The sequence below is a fragment of the Myxocyprinus asiaticus genome, chromosome 12 (genome assembly GCF_019703515.2).
Source record: "Myxocyprinus asiaticus isolate MX2 ecotype Aquarium Trade chromosome 12, UBuf_Myxa_2, whole genome shotgun sequence".
Lineage (NCBI taxonomy): Eukaryota > Metazoa > Chordata > Actinopteri > Cypriniformes > Catostomidae > Myxocyprinus > Myxocyprinus asiaticus.
In genome coordinates this window covers 4,597,447-4,614,802 of record NC_059355.1, presented here as the reverse complement: position 1 = coordinate 4,614,802, position 17,356 = coordinate 4,597,447, and the positions used below count along the sequence as shown (strand labels likewise).

General features: G+C 41.6%; 1 protein-coding gene across 1 annotated transcript in view; it reads left to right on the top strand.

Moving 5' to 3' along the window:
- Positions 1–14,502, top strand: part of LOC127449162 (tomoregulin-2-like) — a 100,017-nt gene extending 85,515 nt beyond the window's left edge. The window contains exons 7-9 of the mRNA XM_051712398.1: positions 5,123–5,246; positions 5,925–6,083; positions 13,839–14,502. Of these exons, the coding sequence (XP_051568358.1) occupies positions 5,123–5,246; positions 5,925–6,083; positions 13,839–13,935 (380 nt within the window). The 3' untranslated portion in view covers positions 13,936–14,502. The remainder of the gene's footprint in view (positions 1–5,122; positions 5,247–5,924; positions 6,084–13,838) is intronic.
- Positions 14,503–17,356: the final 2,854 nt, after the last annotated feature.

Here is a 17,356-nt window from a genome sequence, read left to right as displayed (position 1 = left end):
CCAGGTGCCAGAGAGTGCCCCGTCCCTGAGAAAGAAGGTCCTTCCTCAGGGGAATTTGCCAGGGGGGAGCTCTCGCGAGGAGCGTGAGGTCCGAGAACCACATCTGGGTGGGCCTGTAGGGTGCTACCAGGACGACCTGCTCCTCGTCCTCCCTGACCTTGCACAGGGTCTGTGCGAGCAGGCTCACTGGGGGAAACGCATATTTGTGAATGCCAGGGGGCCAGATGTGTGCCAGCGCGTCTATGCCGAGGGGAGCCTCGGTGAGGGCGTACCAGAGTGGGCAGTGGGAGGATTCTTGGGAGGCGAACAGGTCCACCTGTGCCCGACCGAATCAACTCCAAATCAGCTGGACCACCTGAGGGTGGAGTCTCCACTCTCCTCTGAGGGAAACCTGCTGTGACAGCGCGTCCGCTGTAGTGTTGAGGTTGCCTGGGATGTGAGTGGCTCGTAGCGACTTGAGGTGCTGCCGACTCCGGAGGAGACGGCGGGCGAGTTGTGACATACAGCGAGAGCGCAGACCGCCTTGGCGGTTGACATATGCTACCGCTGCCGTGCTTTCCGTCCGAACTAGCACGTGCTTGCCCTAGATCAACGGCCGGAACTTCCGCAGGGCGAGCAGAATTGCCAGTAACTCGAGGCAGTTGATGTGCCAACGCAGTCACGGACCCATCCAGAGGCCGGCGGTTGCGTGCCAGTTGCAAACAGTGCCCCAGCCCGTTTTGGAGGCGTCTGTCATGACCACGACGTGCCTGGAGACCAGTTCTAGGGGAACACCTGCTCGTAGAAACGAGAGGTCGGTCAAAGGGCTGAAAAGATGGTGACAGACCAATGTAATGGCCACGCTGTGTGTCCCGTGGCGCCATGCCCGTCTCGGGACTCGAGTCTGGAGCCAGTGCTGAAGCAGCCTCATATACATCAACCTGAGTGGGGTGGCCTCCACCTAGGATGCCATATGCCCCAGGAGCCTCTGAAAAAGTTTCAGTGGAACCGCTGTTTTCTATTTGAACGCCTTCAAACAGGCCAGCACCGACTGGGCGCGCTCGTTCGTAAGGCATGCCGTCAAGGAGACTGAGTCCAACTCCAAACCGAGAAAAGAGATGCTCTGAACCGGGAGGAGCTTGCTCTTTTCTCAGTTGACCCGAAGCCCTAGTTGGCTGAGGTGTGAGAGCACCAGGTCCCTGTGTGCGCATAACCCGTCTCGAGAGTGAGCTAAGATTAGCCAGTCGTCGAGATAGTTGAGAATGCAAATGCCCACCTCCCTTAACGGGGCAAGGGCAGCCTCTGCGATCTTTGTAAAGACGTGAGGAGACAGGGACAGGCCGAACGGGAGGACTTTGTACTGATACACCTGACCCTCAAACGCGAACCGCAGGAAGGGTCTGTGTCAAGGAAGGATCGAGACGTGAAAGTACGCATCCTTCAGGTCTACCACTGTGAACCAATCTTGATGCCGGACGCTGGCTAGAATGCGTCTTTGCGTCAGCATCTTGAACGGGAGTCTGTGTAAAGCCCGGTTCAGTACTCACAGGTCCAAGATTGGCCGCAACCCACCGCCTTTTTTCGGTACGATGAAGTAGGGGATGTAAAACCCTTTCTTCATCTCAGCTGGAGGGACAGGTTCTATCGCACCCTTCCGTAGGAGGGTAGCGATCTCCGCGCACAGGGTAACAGCATTGTCGCCCTTGACCAAGGTGAAGTGAATACCGCTGAACCTGGGCGGGCACCTGGCGAACTGAATCGCGTAGCCGAGTCGGACGGTCCGGACCAGCCACCACGATGGATTGGGAAGCGCAAGCCATGCATACAAATTCCGCGCGAGGGGGACCAAGGGGACAACGTCGTAGGACGTACCGGCAGGTGGGGCCTCGCAGCGGGGCGGAGCACGAGGTGCCACAGCTCGTCGTGGCCGTGCTGAGTCTAGGGACATCGAAGCACTTACCTGGCTCCTTGTGACCACCCCCGGAACAGCCTGAGATGGGGGAGGAAGAGGCCTGTCCTCGTAACCCGTGGAGGCTGCCACATCGGGGGCGGCTGTGTGCCACAGCTGGGCGCTGAGGGGCGGAAAGGGCACTGAGTCTAGGGACATCGAAGCACTTACCTGGCTCCTTGTTACCACCCCCGGAACAGCCTGAGACGGGGGAGGAAGAGGCCTGTCCTCGTAACCCGTGGAGGCTGCCACATTGGGGGCGGCTGTGTGCCACAGCTGGGCGCTCAGGGGCGGAAAGGGCACCGCTGGAGCGCCAATCCTGCAAGAAAAAGCCCGTGGACGGTAGTCGTGGTGACGACCGTACACACCGGGTATGTGACCCAGGGAGGAAGGAAGCCGCTCTTTTGCTGAACTGTTGGGTACCGCAGCCACGCAGGTGAAATCAAACAAAAAGGCAACAAAAGATTTTCCACCCGGCCCTCCACCGGGGGATGGAGTGGTCTTTCTACCAGCTCCACATGAGTGGGTTCTCTCGTCCCTGGGTTGCCCGTCTCAGGGGCGCTTCGAGGACCTCCGTGGGTTCTTTGGCACTGGCTGTGAGACGGTGGGCGGTGGGCTCCATGCCGGGGCCTGCGGTGGGCTCCCACGACTTCGTCAGCTCCTCATGCACCTCCGGGAAGAATGGCACTGGAGCGGGGCGCGGCTGTTTTGAGCGGCGCCGCGAGCCCAGAAACCAATCATCAAGCCGCGAGGGTTCAGGGGAGAGCGGAGGGTTCCACTCTAGCCCAACGCTCGCGGCTGCCCGGGAAAGCATGTCCGTCATTTCGGCATCGGCCTGTAACTGGGCAACCGTCCCCGAAGGGGGAAGCTCAGCTGAGGCTTCTGCGTCCGACTGGACAAGCCCGCTCTCCGATGCTGCGCTCGAGAGCTCATCATCTTCGCGGGCCCCGAACAAGAAGCCAGACTCGCTGTGCGACGAGCCGGCAAACTCATCCGGAAGCCCGATTGGGGCAGACGAGCGTGCTGGGGAATGGGAGGTCCGCGGGGGGATACCCGGCGGAGGCGATCCCATTGAGGTCCCCAAATCGTCCCCAGTGCTAGCCGCGCTGACCTCATACCCGTAGGTAGGAGGACCGAGGCGGGGAGCCGCTGGGGTGGCTTGCTTTCTTACGAAAGCAAGCCGCGACCGCAACGTTGCCATGGTCATGTTCTTGCAGTGAGAACATGAACCATTCATAAATGCTGCCTCCGTGTGGGTCGCGCCCAGACACGAAAGACAGCGATCATGACCATCCGGAGTTGAGAGAAAAGGACCGCAACCAGGAATAACACACGATCGGAAAGGCATCTTTAGAAAGACGCGTCTTTAAAAATACGTTCCGTGTGTGCGCTCTTTTTGAGAAATATACTCTTTTAGAGGGGAAAAACACTCTTTCAGAAGATATACTCTCTAGTTTTTCTGCCGAAGCGCCCAGGGGTGTTCTCTGCAGTGCACCAGTGCAGAGGAGGGAGAAGCCGCTGAAATGCGCCGTCAGATCCAGCAGAGGTGAATGAACAGTGTTATACAGCTCAATGAGCATGACCGTTCGGCTCCGAAGAGAAAATCTGAATGAGTGGTTGCATACCAGCTCCTTTTATACTCGTATGTCCGGGGGAGTGGCATGCAAATACCACTCACTAATTTTCATTGGCCTTTTATCAAAGACCAGAGGTGTCTCGGGCTCCCAAGAGTGACCCCTAGTGTCACTACATTGACACCAACGTCGAGTGAGTGACAGATAGGGAAACAATTTTAGATTTAGGAACAGTCATAAGCACAATGTCCAGAGACTTTTCTAAAATAGCCATATAAATAAATATGTACCAATGACTAAGTCGGCATATAAACAGGGGGCCAAAAGAATTTAGAATGCAATGTACAGGTATAATGAACAATGCAAATATGTATATTAATTCAGTTATTCTTTTAAGGAAAAAAATTATAATTATGTGTAAAAAAAGATTTTTGCCAGTAGCCCTCAGCAGTCCTCCGGCGGCCTTCTCATTTATGGTGTATACTGCTCAAAGGTGATATTTCATTTTGTTTAGCTTGTTAATTAAATTCTACCACAAAAAGACAAATATTCATACATATGCCATTATACAGGTTTTTTAACGAAATGTTCGGCATAATTTACTTTTAAATATGAGTCAAACTAAGCAAATGCGTTCATTGCTTTAAATTTAACAGTGGTAGACAAACTTTCACAACCTTTAAATTCAGAGCAGAGTAAAGAAGCATATTAAAACAAGTAAGTCTCTGGAGAACTAGCCTCCTTCATGTGTCCTCAACAGGCCACCATAACATGTACCTCCCAGTGTCTGTGACAGTTTGATTGAGCGGTGTGACCTGCTTCACAGACAGTATCAGGAGAGAGTTTGAGAGCCAAAGAGGAAAAAAGAAAAGAAAGAGAGAAAGATTGTGATTAATTGAGTAAACAGTGGAGGGTGGGGTGTCACTGCTGTAGCATTGATTCCCCTATTGACACAGATACCTTTCAAATGCTTCCTTCCACACAAACACACACAAACTCCCACACACGCACACTTTCTTCTCACTATTTCTATTTAGAAACAAAATGCTGTGCTCTCTCCTGAACACAGCCTTAAAGGAATAGTTCAAACCAAAATAGAAAATTTTGTGATAATTTACTCACCTTCATATCATTCCAAACCCATATGACGCTATTTGTTTGAAAGCCTTTCCCTTCACCACAGCTCTCAAAGTTCATTTGCATTAGTGTGAAGAAGTGTCGTGTCAGGTTTGACATCAGTAATGCCAGACACCATTGGTTCTTCCATGTCACATGACCAATTGTGATAGGATAAATGTTAAATATGCAGAAGTGCCAATGAGATATGAGAGCTGTGGTGGAGGGAATGATTTTCAGTAAATGAAGACTTTTTGTGTTCCTCACACAAAACTATTGTATTACTTTGATATAACTTATGATATTGTATGGCAAAAGACTTAAAAGAATATAGCACACAAGTCATATGGACTACTTTATGGTACGTTTTGTCCTATTCATTGATTACATTTAACAAGATACATGTAAAACAGCAAGAAACCCCTTTATAACAACTAATTCATTTTAGAATTACAGTGTCTCTCTCTCTGTCTGCCTTTCTCTTTCCGTGTATGTGTTTGTATAGAGGAGAAAGACCAGGTGAGTGAGGTACCATGGGGTCTTTACATCCCGTGTCCGGAGCGTTACAAGAACTACTGTGTCCATGGAGAATGCGAGTATCCTAGCAACCTCTCGCCCCCAACCTGCAGGTAATTTCACCACACAACATATCAAACTTTTCTTTGTCTCTGACCCATACACCCACAGATACTCTGGAGAGGACAGGTGGAGGGAACGAGAGATTGATATCAGACATATGGGGGAAGAAGTGAGAAGGCGAGAGGATAAGACAAGAAATGAGAGAAGATGAGAAGTGATGAAAGACAAAGAAAAGTGTGAAGGAGATGGAAAAAAAGAGAACAGAAATTGTGTGTGTGCCACCCCCTGAAAGATGAGTCATTCCTATCAGGTGTTGATGTATGCGTGTGTGTATATGTGTCGGCTGGCAGGTGTCCCTTTAACCACCTCCTCTGAGAGGTCGAGGCTCTAATTAAACAAGAGTATGTTTTATCTCTCTCTCTCTCACACACACACACACACACACACAGACAGATAGAAAGGGAATGATGAAAGCGAACATGTGCCTGACAGCGAGAGCACTCTCTGTACCGATAACGAAAACGACAGAGGGGGAGGTGCTTTGCACTGCGTAAGATCCAAGTTACGGCACTGGGCGGGACTATTTGTTTGGGCAACCAATGCCAAACGGGGGAGTGTAAAGTAAATCTTTTTGCTATTCTGTTTGGTGACGCTACTGGTGCAGAAATTACACAGCTTTAAGGTCTGTTACATCCCTCTTTCTTTTGTGTGATTGTATTTTTTACCAGTTGTCATTCAGGCTTCATTGGGCCTCAGTGTGACACGAAGGACTATAATGTGATGTATGTGGTTCCTGGTTCTGGAAAACTTCGCTACATTCTGATTGCATCTATCATCGGAGCTCTGCAAGTGGCCATCATCTGCCTCGTAGTGCTTTGCATCGCACGGTAAGTTTGAAACACACACATAAGCTCGTACAGTAGATACCAGACCAAAATGACCCTTACCACGGCATTTACTGCAGTTGAAAAGCTGTCAATTCAAGTCACAACTAAGATTAGTTCAGAAAATCACTGCCTTTTTGCATCTTAAGTGTAAAGAAAGTGAGAGTTGTTACTATTATTAAAATTGTTGATTTTATTATTATTAACATTTGATTTGTAATTGGAGATTATTAAGCAATTAAAGTTGGAAGAATTTCACATACTGTATATGCATAATAAGCTTGGCGGTGTGGGCAGAGTTGTTTACACTTATTGCAAATAGTAATTTATTATTGCAAATAACACATTTATAAAATTGCATATAAATAAGCTCCTTAACTCACACTGCATGAACCAGGACATTCACAAACACTTCCTTTTCTGTCACCTTCTTTAAAAGCAACAACCTCACGGAAAATTTGCTCCGCGCGAGAATGAGTTTTGAAATGTTCAGCTCCCACCTACAAACAGTATGGTTATAGCACCTTGTAGTGGTTTAAAGCAGCAAGTGCACATATACTGCCGTATTCACAGCGGTAAACAGGCCATTCTAGACTGGTAACATTTGTATGTATAAATATATGGTCTGAGACCCCATTTACACCTGGTATTAAGATGCGTCTCAGGTGATCTGATCACATGTGGTCAGGTGAGACACATCACTGTTTACACCTGGTCGCTTAAATGCGTCTCCTGTGACCGCTTGTCTTCGGATTTAGGGGAAGGATCTCTGTTTTATGACAGCATACATCAATGACTATGTCAGTGTGTTACTGCATGACATTAAAGTGCGACAATGTCAGAAAAGACGGAAAAAAAAACTGCGCTGTTTCTCCCAGATGCATATGAAATTTAATCTATGCACAAATGCAACATTTTGAGCAAAATTGTCAGTTATATTAGTGAATTACCTGTATTAAAGGAGCTTTAGATGTTAGTGTTTCTCATTTGTGTTTAGGCTATATCAAACACACTGAAGAAGATCCGTGAAGCTGTCATGCTTGTGTATGTATCCGCTTTTTTACATTTTCAGATCTGACGGTTATTTCCATTTTAAGCCGTTTGAAACCGGCAAAGTTAACACTGTTTTAGCACAGCCATTGATTGACAGGTTAAGGTTGGAGTTTCACTGCTGTCTGGGATGCATACTGTTTATACCTCAAAAGCGATGTGGTCACATGCTTTTTTGACCACATTCACATGTGGTTTTTGAGATCCGATCACAAAATGTTTTAGACCCCGTTTAGACCTGTACTTAGCGCAGACCACATGTGATCGGTTCACCAAAAAAGCATCTTAATACCAGGTCTAAATAGGGGTCTCCAAGGCTACATTCACACCGCAGATGAATGTGACCTAAATCTGATTTTCTGCTCAAATCAGATTTTTTTTTAAGGTTTAATAAGGACATTTTAAATGTAACCCATATCAGATACTGGTCTGAACAGCCGAAGCTCATTAACTGACCCGAATGCGTATAACACTCCCTGAGCATGTGTATCAAACTCTGGCATGTTCAATATTATAATATGTACAATCTAATAAATTGCATTAAAAAATGTAATTAGCTGGGGGTTTTTTAAGCAGATAAAGTATTTTTAAATAAAGTAATTTGCTTTCATATGGTGCAGTTTAATTATCAGAGTGTAATATTACTTTAGAGCAAAACACAAAATCAAATCAAAGGACAGCAGGAAAAAAGACCAGCATATATGTAAGGTAAGAAGAGTTGTTGTCTATAATTATTTCAGATTTCCACTTGCTTGAATTCACATTTTGATGTAGTTTGAGAAATATAGCAACTGTTTTTTCTGCTCGAGTTACATGAGTAGAGCACTTACATAAATCTATCTCTGCACCTTTTCATACACATATTTTACGTGGAGTCCAAACAAATCATTAAACCCAACTGTTGAGCCTTTCATTTTATTTTATTTCTTAAAAAAGAAATGAATGCACTAACTAAAAAAAAAAAAAATATGACTCCCAATTAAAAGTTTTAAACCATAACACATCTGTATATGCAGGAAATCAAGTGCACAAATGACGAATGTTGAGTTAGATTGATGTAAAAATCACATTAAATCTGACCTGGGTGTTCACACTTAGGGCACATAAAAAAAAATGTTTTAAATCTGATACGTATCCCATTCATTTCCATATATGAAAGTGGCAGATCGGTTTTGAAAATGTCAGATTCAAAGTGCTTTATGCTATTGGTCATCCAATTAACAGATCTGTGTCATCTGTGTTTTTATGAAAATATACAACATTTGAAAACTATTTTTGCCATATAATGAGTATACTTATGGTATTAGCTAATTTTTAAGTGACAGTGTTCATTTTTCATGCTTTAGAGACAATTCCTTTTTAAACAGTTTAGGATATTTTTGAAGTATAGCGCATTTTTACGGAAACTGCATATTCACAAAGGAACACTGATTAGCACGTTAGTTATGAACTATTTACTTTGTTCAAGTTCACCTGTGCATTTGCTTCATTATAAGTCATAATATTAAGTTTATGTTGTGGATATAGCTGATTAATCGCATCCATGTCTTTTATATAGAACGTGTTTGAGTAGGGTTATTAATCCGTTTATGAAGTAGTTCGGTTTACTGGCGATTAGCTTTTTCACCTCATTCAGCTCCCAAAATACTCTGACAGGTTTATTTGAATAAATTCTTTAAGATATTTCTTCTTCAAATAACATTTTAAGCGCATTGTTAACATCTTGTAGTATTATTTTTTCTTGTCACATTTTGTCAGCAGTGTTATAAACAACAGTGTTTTAATTAAAAATCAATTAAATATCATTGTGATGCTTTCTTTTTTGTGTCGTCTTCATTGCCGTTGACAAAATTAAAATATCCTAAATCAACTAAAAGTTTCATTAGTAATATCATTGATTAGATTAACACTGATTGAAAGGTTAGAACTACTTAAAATCTCAATTGCAGTCATTTAGGTCAGTGTTGCCCAGTCCTCGTCCTTGAGTACCCCCAACACTGCACATTATGGCCTGCTCTCTTATTTTACACACCCAGTTCAGGTTATGGAGCCTCAACTGACAAGTTGATAAAGTTGATGAAGATGAGCTGAATTAGGTGAGTTCGATTAGAGAGACACCCAAAATATGTCGTGTTGGGGATACTAAGGACAAGGATTGAGTACACAAATTTAGGGGTCGTAGGGGTTCAGCTGACAAAAAAAGTTGAAACCCCTGCCTTACAGCTTTAAATGTGTCCTTACCCACACACATACTGTAGGTGTATATTCATGCACAAACATACTGTTGGTGTCAGGGTGTTTTGTGGGTTTGGGAGTGCACCATGAAAGAATGTCACTCCGCAGTGCCCTCCTTCACCTTACAGCCCACAACCCGTTTCTATAGCAACACTGACTGCAGGAGTGTCTTAGGAACGTCTCTTTCTTATCTGTCTCTTACTTTCTCTCTCTTTAATTTTCTCAGCTCCTGTCTCTCTCTTCTGTTTCACGCTAGCTTCTGTCGGTCTGTTTCTCTTTCTTGCTGTCTTTCTGTCGAGCTAATCAAAGATGCTCAAACTGAAGCATATAACTAATCAAACACACTCCTGCAAGGCTGTAGTGATTATGGGATTGTACTGATTCTCTGATGTCATATTGCATGCAGAGTGAGAGAGCTGCAGGGAGGGAGTGAGAGTAATGGTTAGGAGATAACATATTTGGCAGAAAAGGGAATGAGATAAAAAAAAAATAAATACAATGAGGGAGAAAGGAAAATCAGTCTCTGATGAGCGATCATTTGCACTCTTTGACCTTTTTAAAAGTTTACAACCCACACTAGTGATCCTCCCCCGTTTCCTCTGCTGTGCCTGAGTAGGTTGCGTTACAAATAATAATTATCCGTCACTTTGACAGACTAGGTTGTAAATTTTCATCCATGCTCTATCTAGCCATATATATGTATATGTGTATATACGAAACACTTGACTGAAATGTTTCTCATGATCTGAAAAATCTTTTGATCTGTAGGCGTATGCTTAAATGTTTGAAATTATTTTTGTAGACAAAAATATAATTGTGCCACCATATTAATTTATTTCATTATAAAACTAAAATTTAATAAAAATAAATAAAAAGTTTTTGAAATTGATGACTTGGACCAAATAATAGAGAAAAGCAGCCAATAAGTGCCCAACATAGATGGGAACTCCTTCAATACTGTTTAAAAAGCATCTCAGGGTGATACCTCAAGAAGTTGGTTGAGAAAATGTCAAGAGTACATGTTTGCAAAATCTAGGCAAAGGGTGACTACTTTGAAGATGCTAAAATATAACACAGTTTTGATTTATTTTGGATTTTGTTTAGTCACAACACAATTCCCATAGTTCCATTTATGTTATTCCATAGTTTTGATGACTTTACTATTATTCTAAAATGTGAAAAATAATAATAATAATAATAATAAAGAATGAGTAAGTGTTTCAAAACTTTTGACCGGTAGTGTGTGTGTGTGTATATATATATATATATATGTATGTATTTATATGTATGTATGTACATAGCCATATGTAGTGACCAAGCAGACTTGTGAGTGGGCTCTTTTCACTTTGGGCTGGTAAGCAGCCTAGTAACCACTCAGAACATCTTAGCAACTATGACCACTGCTGGGCAAGCACCACTCACATTTTCCTTCATGCTCTATTTTTATTCATTTTTTTATTTTCATTTTTATTATTCTTACCTCTGTAATGACTTTTGGCTACAATAGAAGTTCATAAAGATTTAAAGAACTAAACTCGAATTTGGCAAAAATGGTTGTGGTTTATTAATTCAGTCACAAAGACATTTTATTTGAAAAGTTTAAATCCTTCAAAGCTTTTGTCAAAGCATCGTAAAGCATTCAAGTTATCATCATTTTTAGTCAAATATGATATCACAAGAACTTGAAAAATCACCAAAACTTGTAAAAGACAATGCAGCCTTGCAATCTGGTCACTTGATTTGATGAACAATATCCCATGAATTATTCCACTGCAATACAATTTTAATCTCTCTTCACACCCCCACTTCCACCTGTAAGCAGCCTTTCTATAGCCCCTAATGTGTTATGGTTGTGTTTTGATATTTGCTTTGTCCCATAACGAGGCTCCCAGGGACGAGCGGGGCAGTGGAATGGACCATGACGTCATAATAGCTCGGTTACCCTCAGTGTTTCCTCCCCAGGGGGAAATTGCCACCTCACTTTCGTACAATCAGCACAAATGGCCTATGACGGCAATACATTTAATACATTTTTCCAAGAGTGGCCCTGTAGGGTCCCAAAGGAGAGTGTTTATTGATTAAAAGACAATGAAAAGATTTGCCAAACAGACACAGCAATTCAGCAAAACTGTTTTGCTGTGATTTAATGTCTCACTTTTTGGGGATAACTTTTGTCATTAGAATTTCAGAGATTACATTACACAGTTGGGGTAAATAACAACACAACTCTTATTAGTGGCGCTTGCTAAGACAGGGATCACTATTACTACTGCTTATACACAGAACTTTATGGCAGCAGTTTGGGGGCTGGTCCTTTTCTTTTATGACAATGCCCCTGTGTACAAAGCAAGGTCCATAAAGATATAGTTTATTGAGTCTGGTAAGGAAGAACTTGACTACCTTGCACAAAGCCCAGGCCTGAACCCCACTGAACACTTTTGGAATTAAATGGAACGCTGACTGCTAACCAGGTATGACCTCACTGATGCTCTTGTGTCTAAATGAGAGCAAATCCCTGCAGATGTTCACAAATATCTAGTGGAAAGCCTTCCCAGAAGAGCAGAAGCTGTAAGGGAGAACCATCTCCTTTTTAATACCATTATTTTTTTATAGCCATATAGTGGCTATATAGTATAACTCAAGTCATGTGGCTTGTGTAAGAAAGAAATGCTGTTACTAAAGGGCTCTCCCAAAACTGTTGCCACAAAGTTGAAAGCAATGCCCTGGAATGCCACTGGACAAAGTAGCATTTTGATTTGTCTTCACTGGAACTAATAGTGTGCCCAAACACGTTAATTAAAAGGAGTTGTCCTCACAGTTTTGGCCATATAGTGTAGCAATGCGCTAAGGGTCACTCAGAATATCTTTGCAATTGCATACAGTAGCAATACCCTGGCGAATACACACAACACTTGAGCATTGTGGCGCAACAAAGAGCATTGGCGCAACGTTTCTTTTTTTTTTTTTTTTTTTTATGTCAAGCCAGAGCATCTGCAGATACATTTGTAATTGCAGTTAATAAATGTGAGACTCTAGGAGTTGGTAGGTGATTGGTTTCCATATCCAGTGAAGCCAGTAAGTTAAAGGTTCTCTTCACTGTGTAAAATTTGACGTTTGCAAGTGACAGGATGGAACTAATTAAAACAGAGACTGCATTTGGTCTGTTCAGGAATCAGTGTCCCCCACGTACCCTGTTGCCTCTGAGCTGATTTAAGAGCCAGGGGCACACTCTGCCCTATGCAAAATATGACATTTAATAAAGCAACGAGAAAAATATAATAAAGATTCCCTGTGGCTGGAGGTTTCCCCCGTCGAGCTCTGTGGAAGAGAGAAGCTGTAATGAGAAAATTTAAACCACAGCAAGTGCCTGTCTGTCGATATCTGATCTCCAGCTGTCTGTCTGTCTCTCTGCCTCCCTCTTTCTGTGTATTTGAGACATTCATATACCCCTGCATTCATTCTTTCCTTCTGTGGAACTGCAAATTAAGTTAGCAGTAGTTAGTCTGAACCCAAGCAGGCACACGCAGATATAATATCTCTCAGGCAGATATAATGTATGGAAATGTACAGGGGTGTAGGAATTATCCGAAAAGTGGGGGAGACATATTATAAATCTCATCAGCCTCTCTTCACAAGTATGACATGCCTAGTTGCCATAGATTCACTTATGAGATACCATTTGAAAACTTAAAAACTTTCCAGTTACTCTTGCATTTTTTGTCATAAAAGTTTAACAATTAGTAGGGCTGTAAATAAAAAAAAATCTTTTTTAAATTGCATGAATTAGATATGCTGATTATTTAATCAAATTATTTGCATACTGTATATCTATATTTGCTTAAAAAGTCCCCCAAATAAAGAAAATTCAATATATAACTATTTAAATTATTATAAATATATAATAAATATAATAATTCACATAAAAGGCATAACACAGTTCCAATTTGTTCTTCAATTTCTCACAGAAATGTGCAGGGTCGTCTGCGCATGTGCATGCCATCGACTGTACTAAAGAATATCACAAAGCAGTCATAATGCACTGAACCTGTATGTGTCAAACATGTCCGTATGCAATCGTGGTCAAAAGAGTATTCTTTGAGAGGCTGAGCACCCAACCATGTGTGAGACAGAACAGCACACACACACACACACACACACACACACACACACAAAAAACTAAATATACAAAAGCTTTCAGACAGACAGTTTTGGTGTGTCTCAGTGTTGTTGTGTTGCGTTTGAGTCTTATTGTATTTTCTAAACTTTTTACTACATTAGCATATAGATGGCTTCGAAGCTTACAAACATGGAATTAAAGTAATCCTATTTAAAATATAATGATTATCTCCCAAAAAGTGGGGGAGGGAACAAATTTAGTCATTTGAAACACTGATTTTATTGCTGTGCCCCTGGACATAAGCAATATAATTTGAGATTACAATGAATATAAACTTCAGTCATCTCTGTTTACAGAAGGTGTCCACGTGGGAATCGGATAGCACGGCAAAAACAAAATGTTCCAAACTTCAACTCGGAAAACACCCTGCGGGCCTCAACCAGACTCATCTGACGAACCCTGAAACCTTCAGAGTGACATGTGCTAAAGAAAGCAGAGAAAGGCCCCAGGGATTTAGGGAACACACCCCTCAAGACAAGTGATGGTGTATAAGAACTGAAGTGGGACTCCAAGCCATGTGCAAACGTTACCGCCTCATGTTTTCCATAGGGCATAAACGGGACAGACCGCACAGAACAGGCGTACTCCAGTTTTGCCACTAGTCTGCAGGCTTGAATAAGGCTTACTGGGAAAGATAAGAGGCAGTCAACTTTGTTTAGGTGTCAGAACATACAGCCACAGCAAGGGTATATCAGAAACACCCTATCCCTGGGGCTGCAACAATCTGGAAAAAAGGAGCGCTTGTCGATGGATGGATGGACGGATAGAAGGACATTTAATCTGGAGAGGTGTGCCACATGTTGCCTTGTATTTGTTGTCAATGACATCATTGAAGAAAAGAGTCCTCCAAGGCTCTCTTTGGTTATGTATTAAATATATTTCCAATAGGTCAACATTCTTGTGATGTTTTTTCCATTGTTTTTATTCGCTGTAATGTAAATAAATAATTTATATCACGTGATCTAATGTGTCATTGTATATAAATTACACTGTATATTGTATATTTTCAAAATTTCTAAAATGTTTCAGTTTAGTGGCCCAAAAAGTATTTGGATACTTTTGGACACTTAAATATATATGTTTATTTGCGTTAGACAAGAAAATATTAAACCAAGTGGCATCTGCAGACAAATGAGGACCTAACATTAACAAGGTGATTTTAGTGGACGTATGAAGTCAGTTCCCCTCAAGTTCACACAGGTGTCATAGGAGAGTAATCACAGAAATCAGTCTGGGTCATATTCCATTGCCTCTCTCTCTTCCTCCACTTTCCTGTCAGTTCTCCCCTTCCCTTATCTAATGAAGGCAAAACTCAATAAATTATTTTTAAAAATGCCACTTGGTTTGATATTTCGTTATACAATGCAAAGACACTCGTACATTATTAAGTGTGGCTTAAGAGCCCAGGTACTTTTTTGGGCCACTTTTATATTGAAATCTCTTCAACAAATTATTTGTACTCAAATGTCCTAAACTTTCCTGCAACAAAGTTTGAAGGTCTTTTCAATTGTCCAAAATGTCAATACTATCACAGATTAAGAAACACCCTGTACTTCGTTGATTAGCTTTAGAACCAGGTACATCCTTTCTCATCACCTTTTTTTCTCGTAGCACAATCTGACATGCACAGGAAAGGAAAGTCTGTCTGTCTGCCTCTCTCGGCCCAGAAGGAGTTGTAGGCGGATGAGGGCCAGCAGCCGGTCGATGGCTGCGAGCCGCACCCATTACCCAGCAATCAATGCTGCCACAAGATCCGACAGCAGGGAGGCTGTCACGACCTCTGTCCTGCTCTCTCCAATGCCTCTGAGCTGTCAAATACAATCACCGCCAACAAGTAGTGTGTGTGTGTGTGTGTGTTAGGGAGCTGAGATATATAAAACTACAAATGATGCATGAAAGAGATTATGTCTATGAGTTCTATGACAGTGGTTCTCAACTGGTTGGTCACGACCCAGAAATGGTTGCAAGTCTGTTCTGATGAGGTGGCAGATAGCAGAGACAAAACAAAGTTAAACCAGTTGAGAACCACTGGTCTACAGTATGAGTTCTAAAACAGGGTTCCCACAGATCCTTAAAAAGTCTTAAATTCAGTTTTCCCAAATTTAAGGTCATAAAAAGTCTTAAATATCTTAAATGATACAACAAAAGTCTTAATTTGTATTTAAAGAGGTCTTAAATTTGAGGGAGGAAAGACAGGAATCGTGATATGACCTAATGTGATTATCAAACTTCAAAAGAATACGATGTAATTAAATAATGCATGTGCTGTCTCATTTAAAGTGAAAACGCAGCACTGTTGTATTTTCTCAAAGCAGGTTGGGGCTTGTGTTTGTTTCCAGCTGTTGCAGATCAGTTCACAATGGTTAAGACATCTCGGAAATTTATGACAAGCGATCACTAATGATCATCTGTTGATGATGATGCTACAGTGTTAATGAAATATGACAATGTTTACTTTTAATTGTTTATATTGTAATACGTTGTAGATCATTGTAGGAGTGCATGTTTTATATCCCTTATTTGTTTGAATGAGCAGCTGGAAGCAGTGAAGCGTAAACATTTCAAAATAAGAGTCCCCGTTGTATTTCAAAGTTAAAGTACCTTTAAAGTGAAAAGTTCCACACTATGAATCAAATCTGCCTTACACAAAATAAATGTAAAACTGAAAAAAAAAAAGAGAGCGGTATGTCTGTTATTCCTTTTACATTTAAATCCTCTCCTTCAATAAGGGGAAAATTACCCTTTTCTTGTCCTGCACAAATTGTGATATTGCACAGAAGAGCCAGATACTTGTGCAGATAATCATTAGAAATGGTGAACAAACTGATATGATGATGTTCAGGATTGTGAACGCTGACTAGGGTTGCGTGGTTTACCGCTACTAACGAAGTATCACAATACCAAAAAAAAAAAAATTTTAAATTAAAACGGCAGATATCATCTTGTTGCTAATTTCGGTACCATATTACAGTATGCTGTCAATAGCAAAATGAAATGAGATGTGACAGTTGAGATGAAATCAATGACAATTTTAAAATAAAATAAAAATAAAAACTCTGGATATGGCCAAGTGTGTTCATTAAACAGCAGAAGGATGTAATTTAATTCAATATTATACAGTCACATGAGCTGCATGGTACAGAATGAACAAGAGGTGCTGCTCTGTTCTGTCCTCTGCTTCACATACACATGCACACACTCACACAAACGCAACACACACTACTAGTGCTTATATTTCATGCAGTGTGTTTAAACGGCTGTTAACACTTAAATGCACAGCTTCAGCTCAAGAGTCGCGATGGAAGTATCCCAGCATTTCTGGGAAGCTTGATATAACTAACCCGTCAAAAACAGGAAGAACTCAAATCTCTGTCAAAATAAAAGTCCCGCTTAAATGAAAGCTCTATTCGACAGGATGCATGAAATTGAAGACAGAAAAATATAACTACTGTATAAAAATGTAATATTCAAAAAGTAGCAATAATACTCATAACAACAATTCTATAATATTAAATGGTTGTTTTATTATTATTATTATTATTATTATTATTATTATTATTATTATTATTATAGCAATATCACAAATGCAAGTGTTTTATCAGCATGTTGTGATTCAGCCATAGCAGCCTTGTGCCACAGGTAATCAGATTTTTGTTTCATTAATGTTTTTATTAATACTGTGAAGCTAGCTCTGTTGTGCAGCATTTTAATTTACCATATATATATATATATATATATATATATATATATATATATATATATTATAAAATATATATACAGTACTGTGCAAAAGTTTTAGGCACTTGTGAAAAAT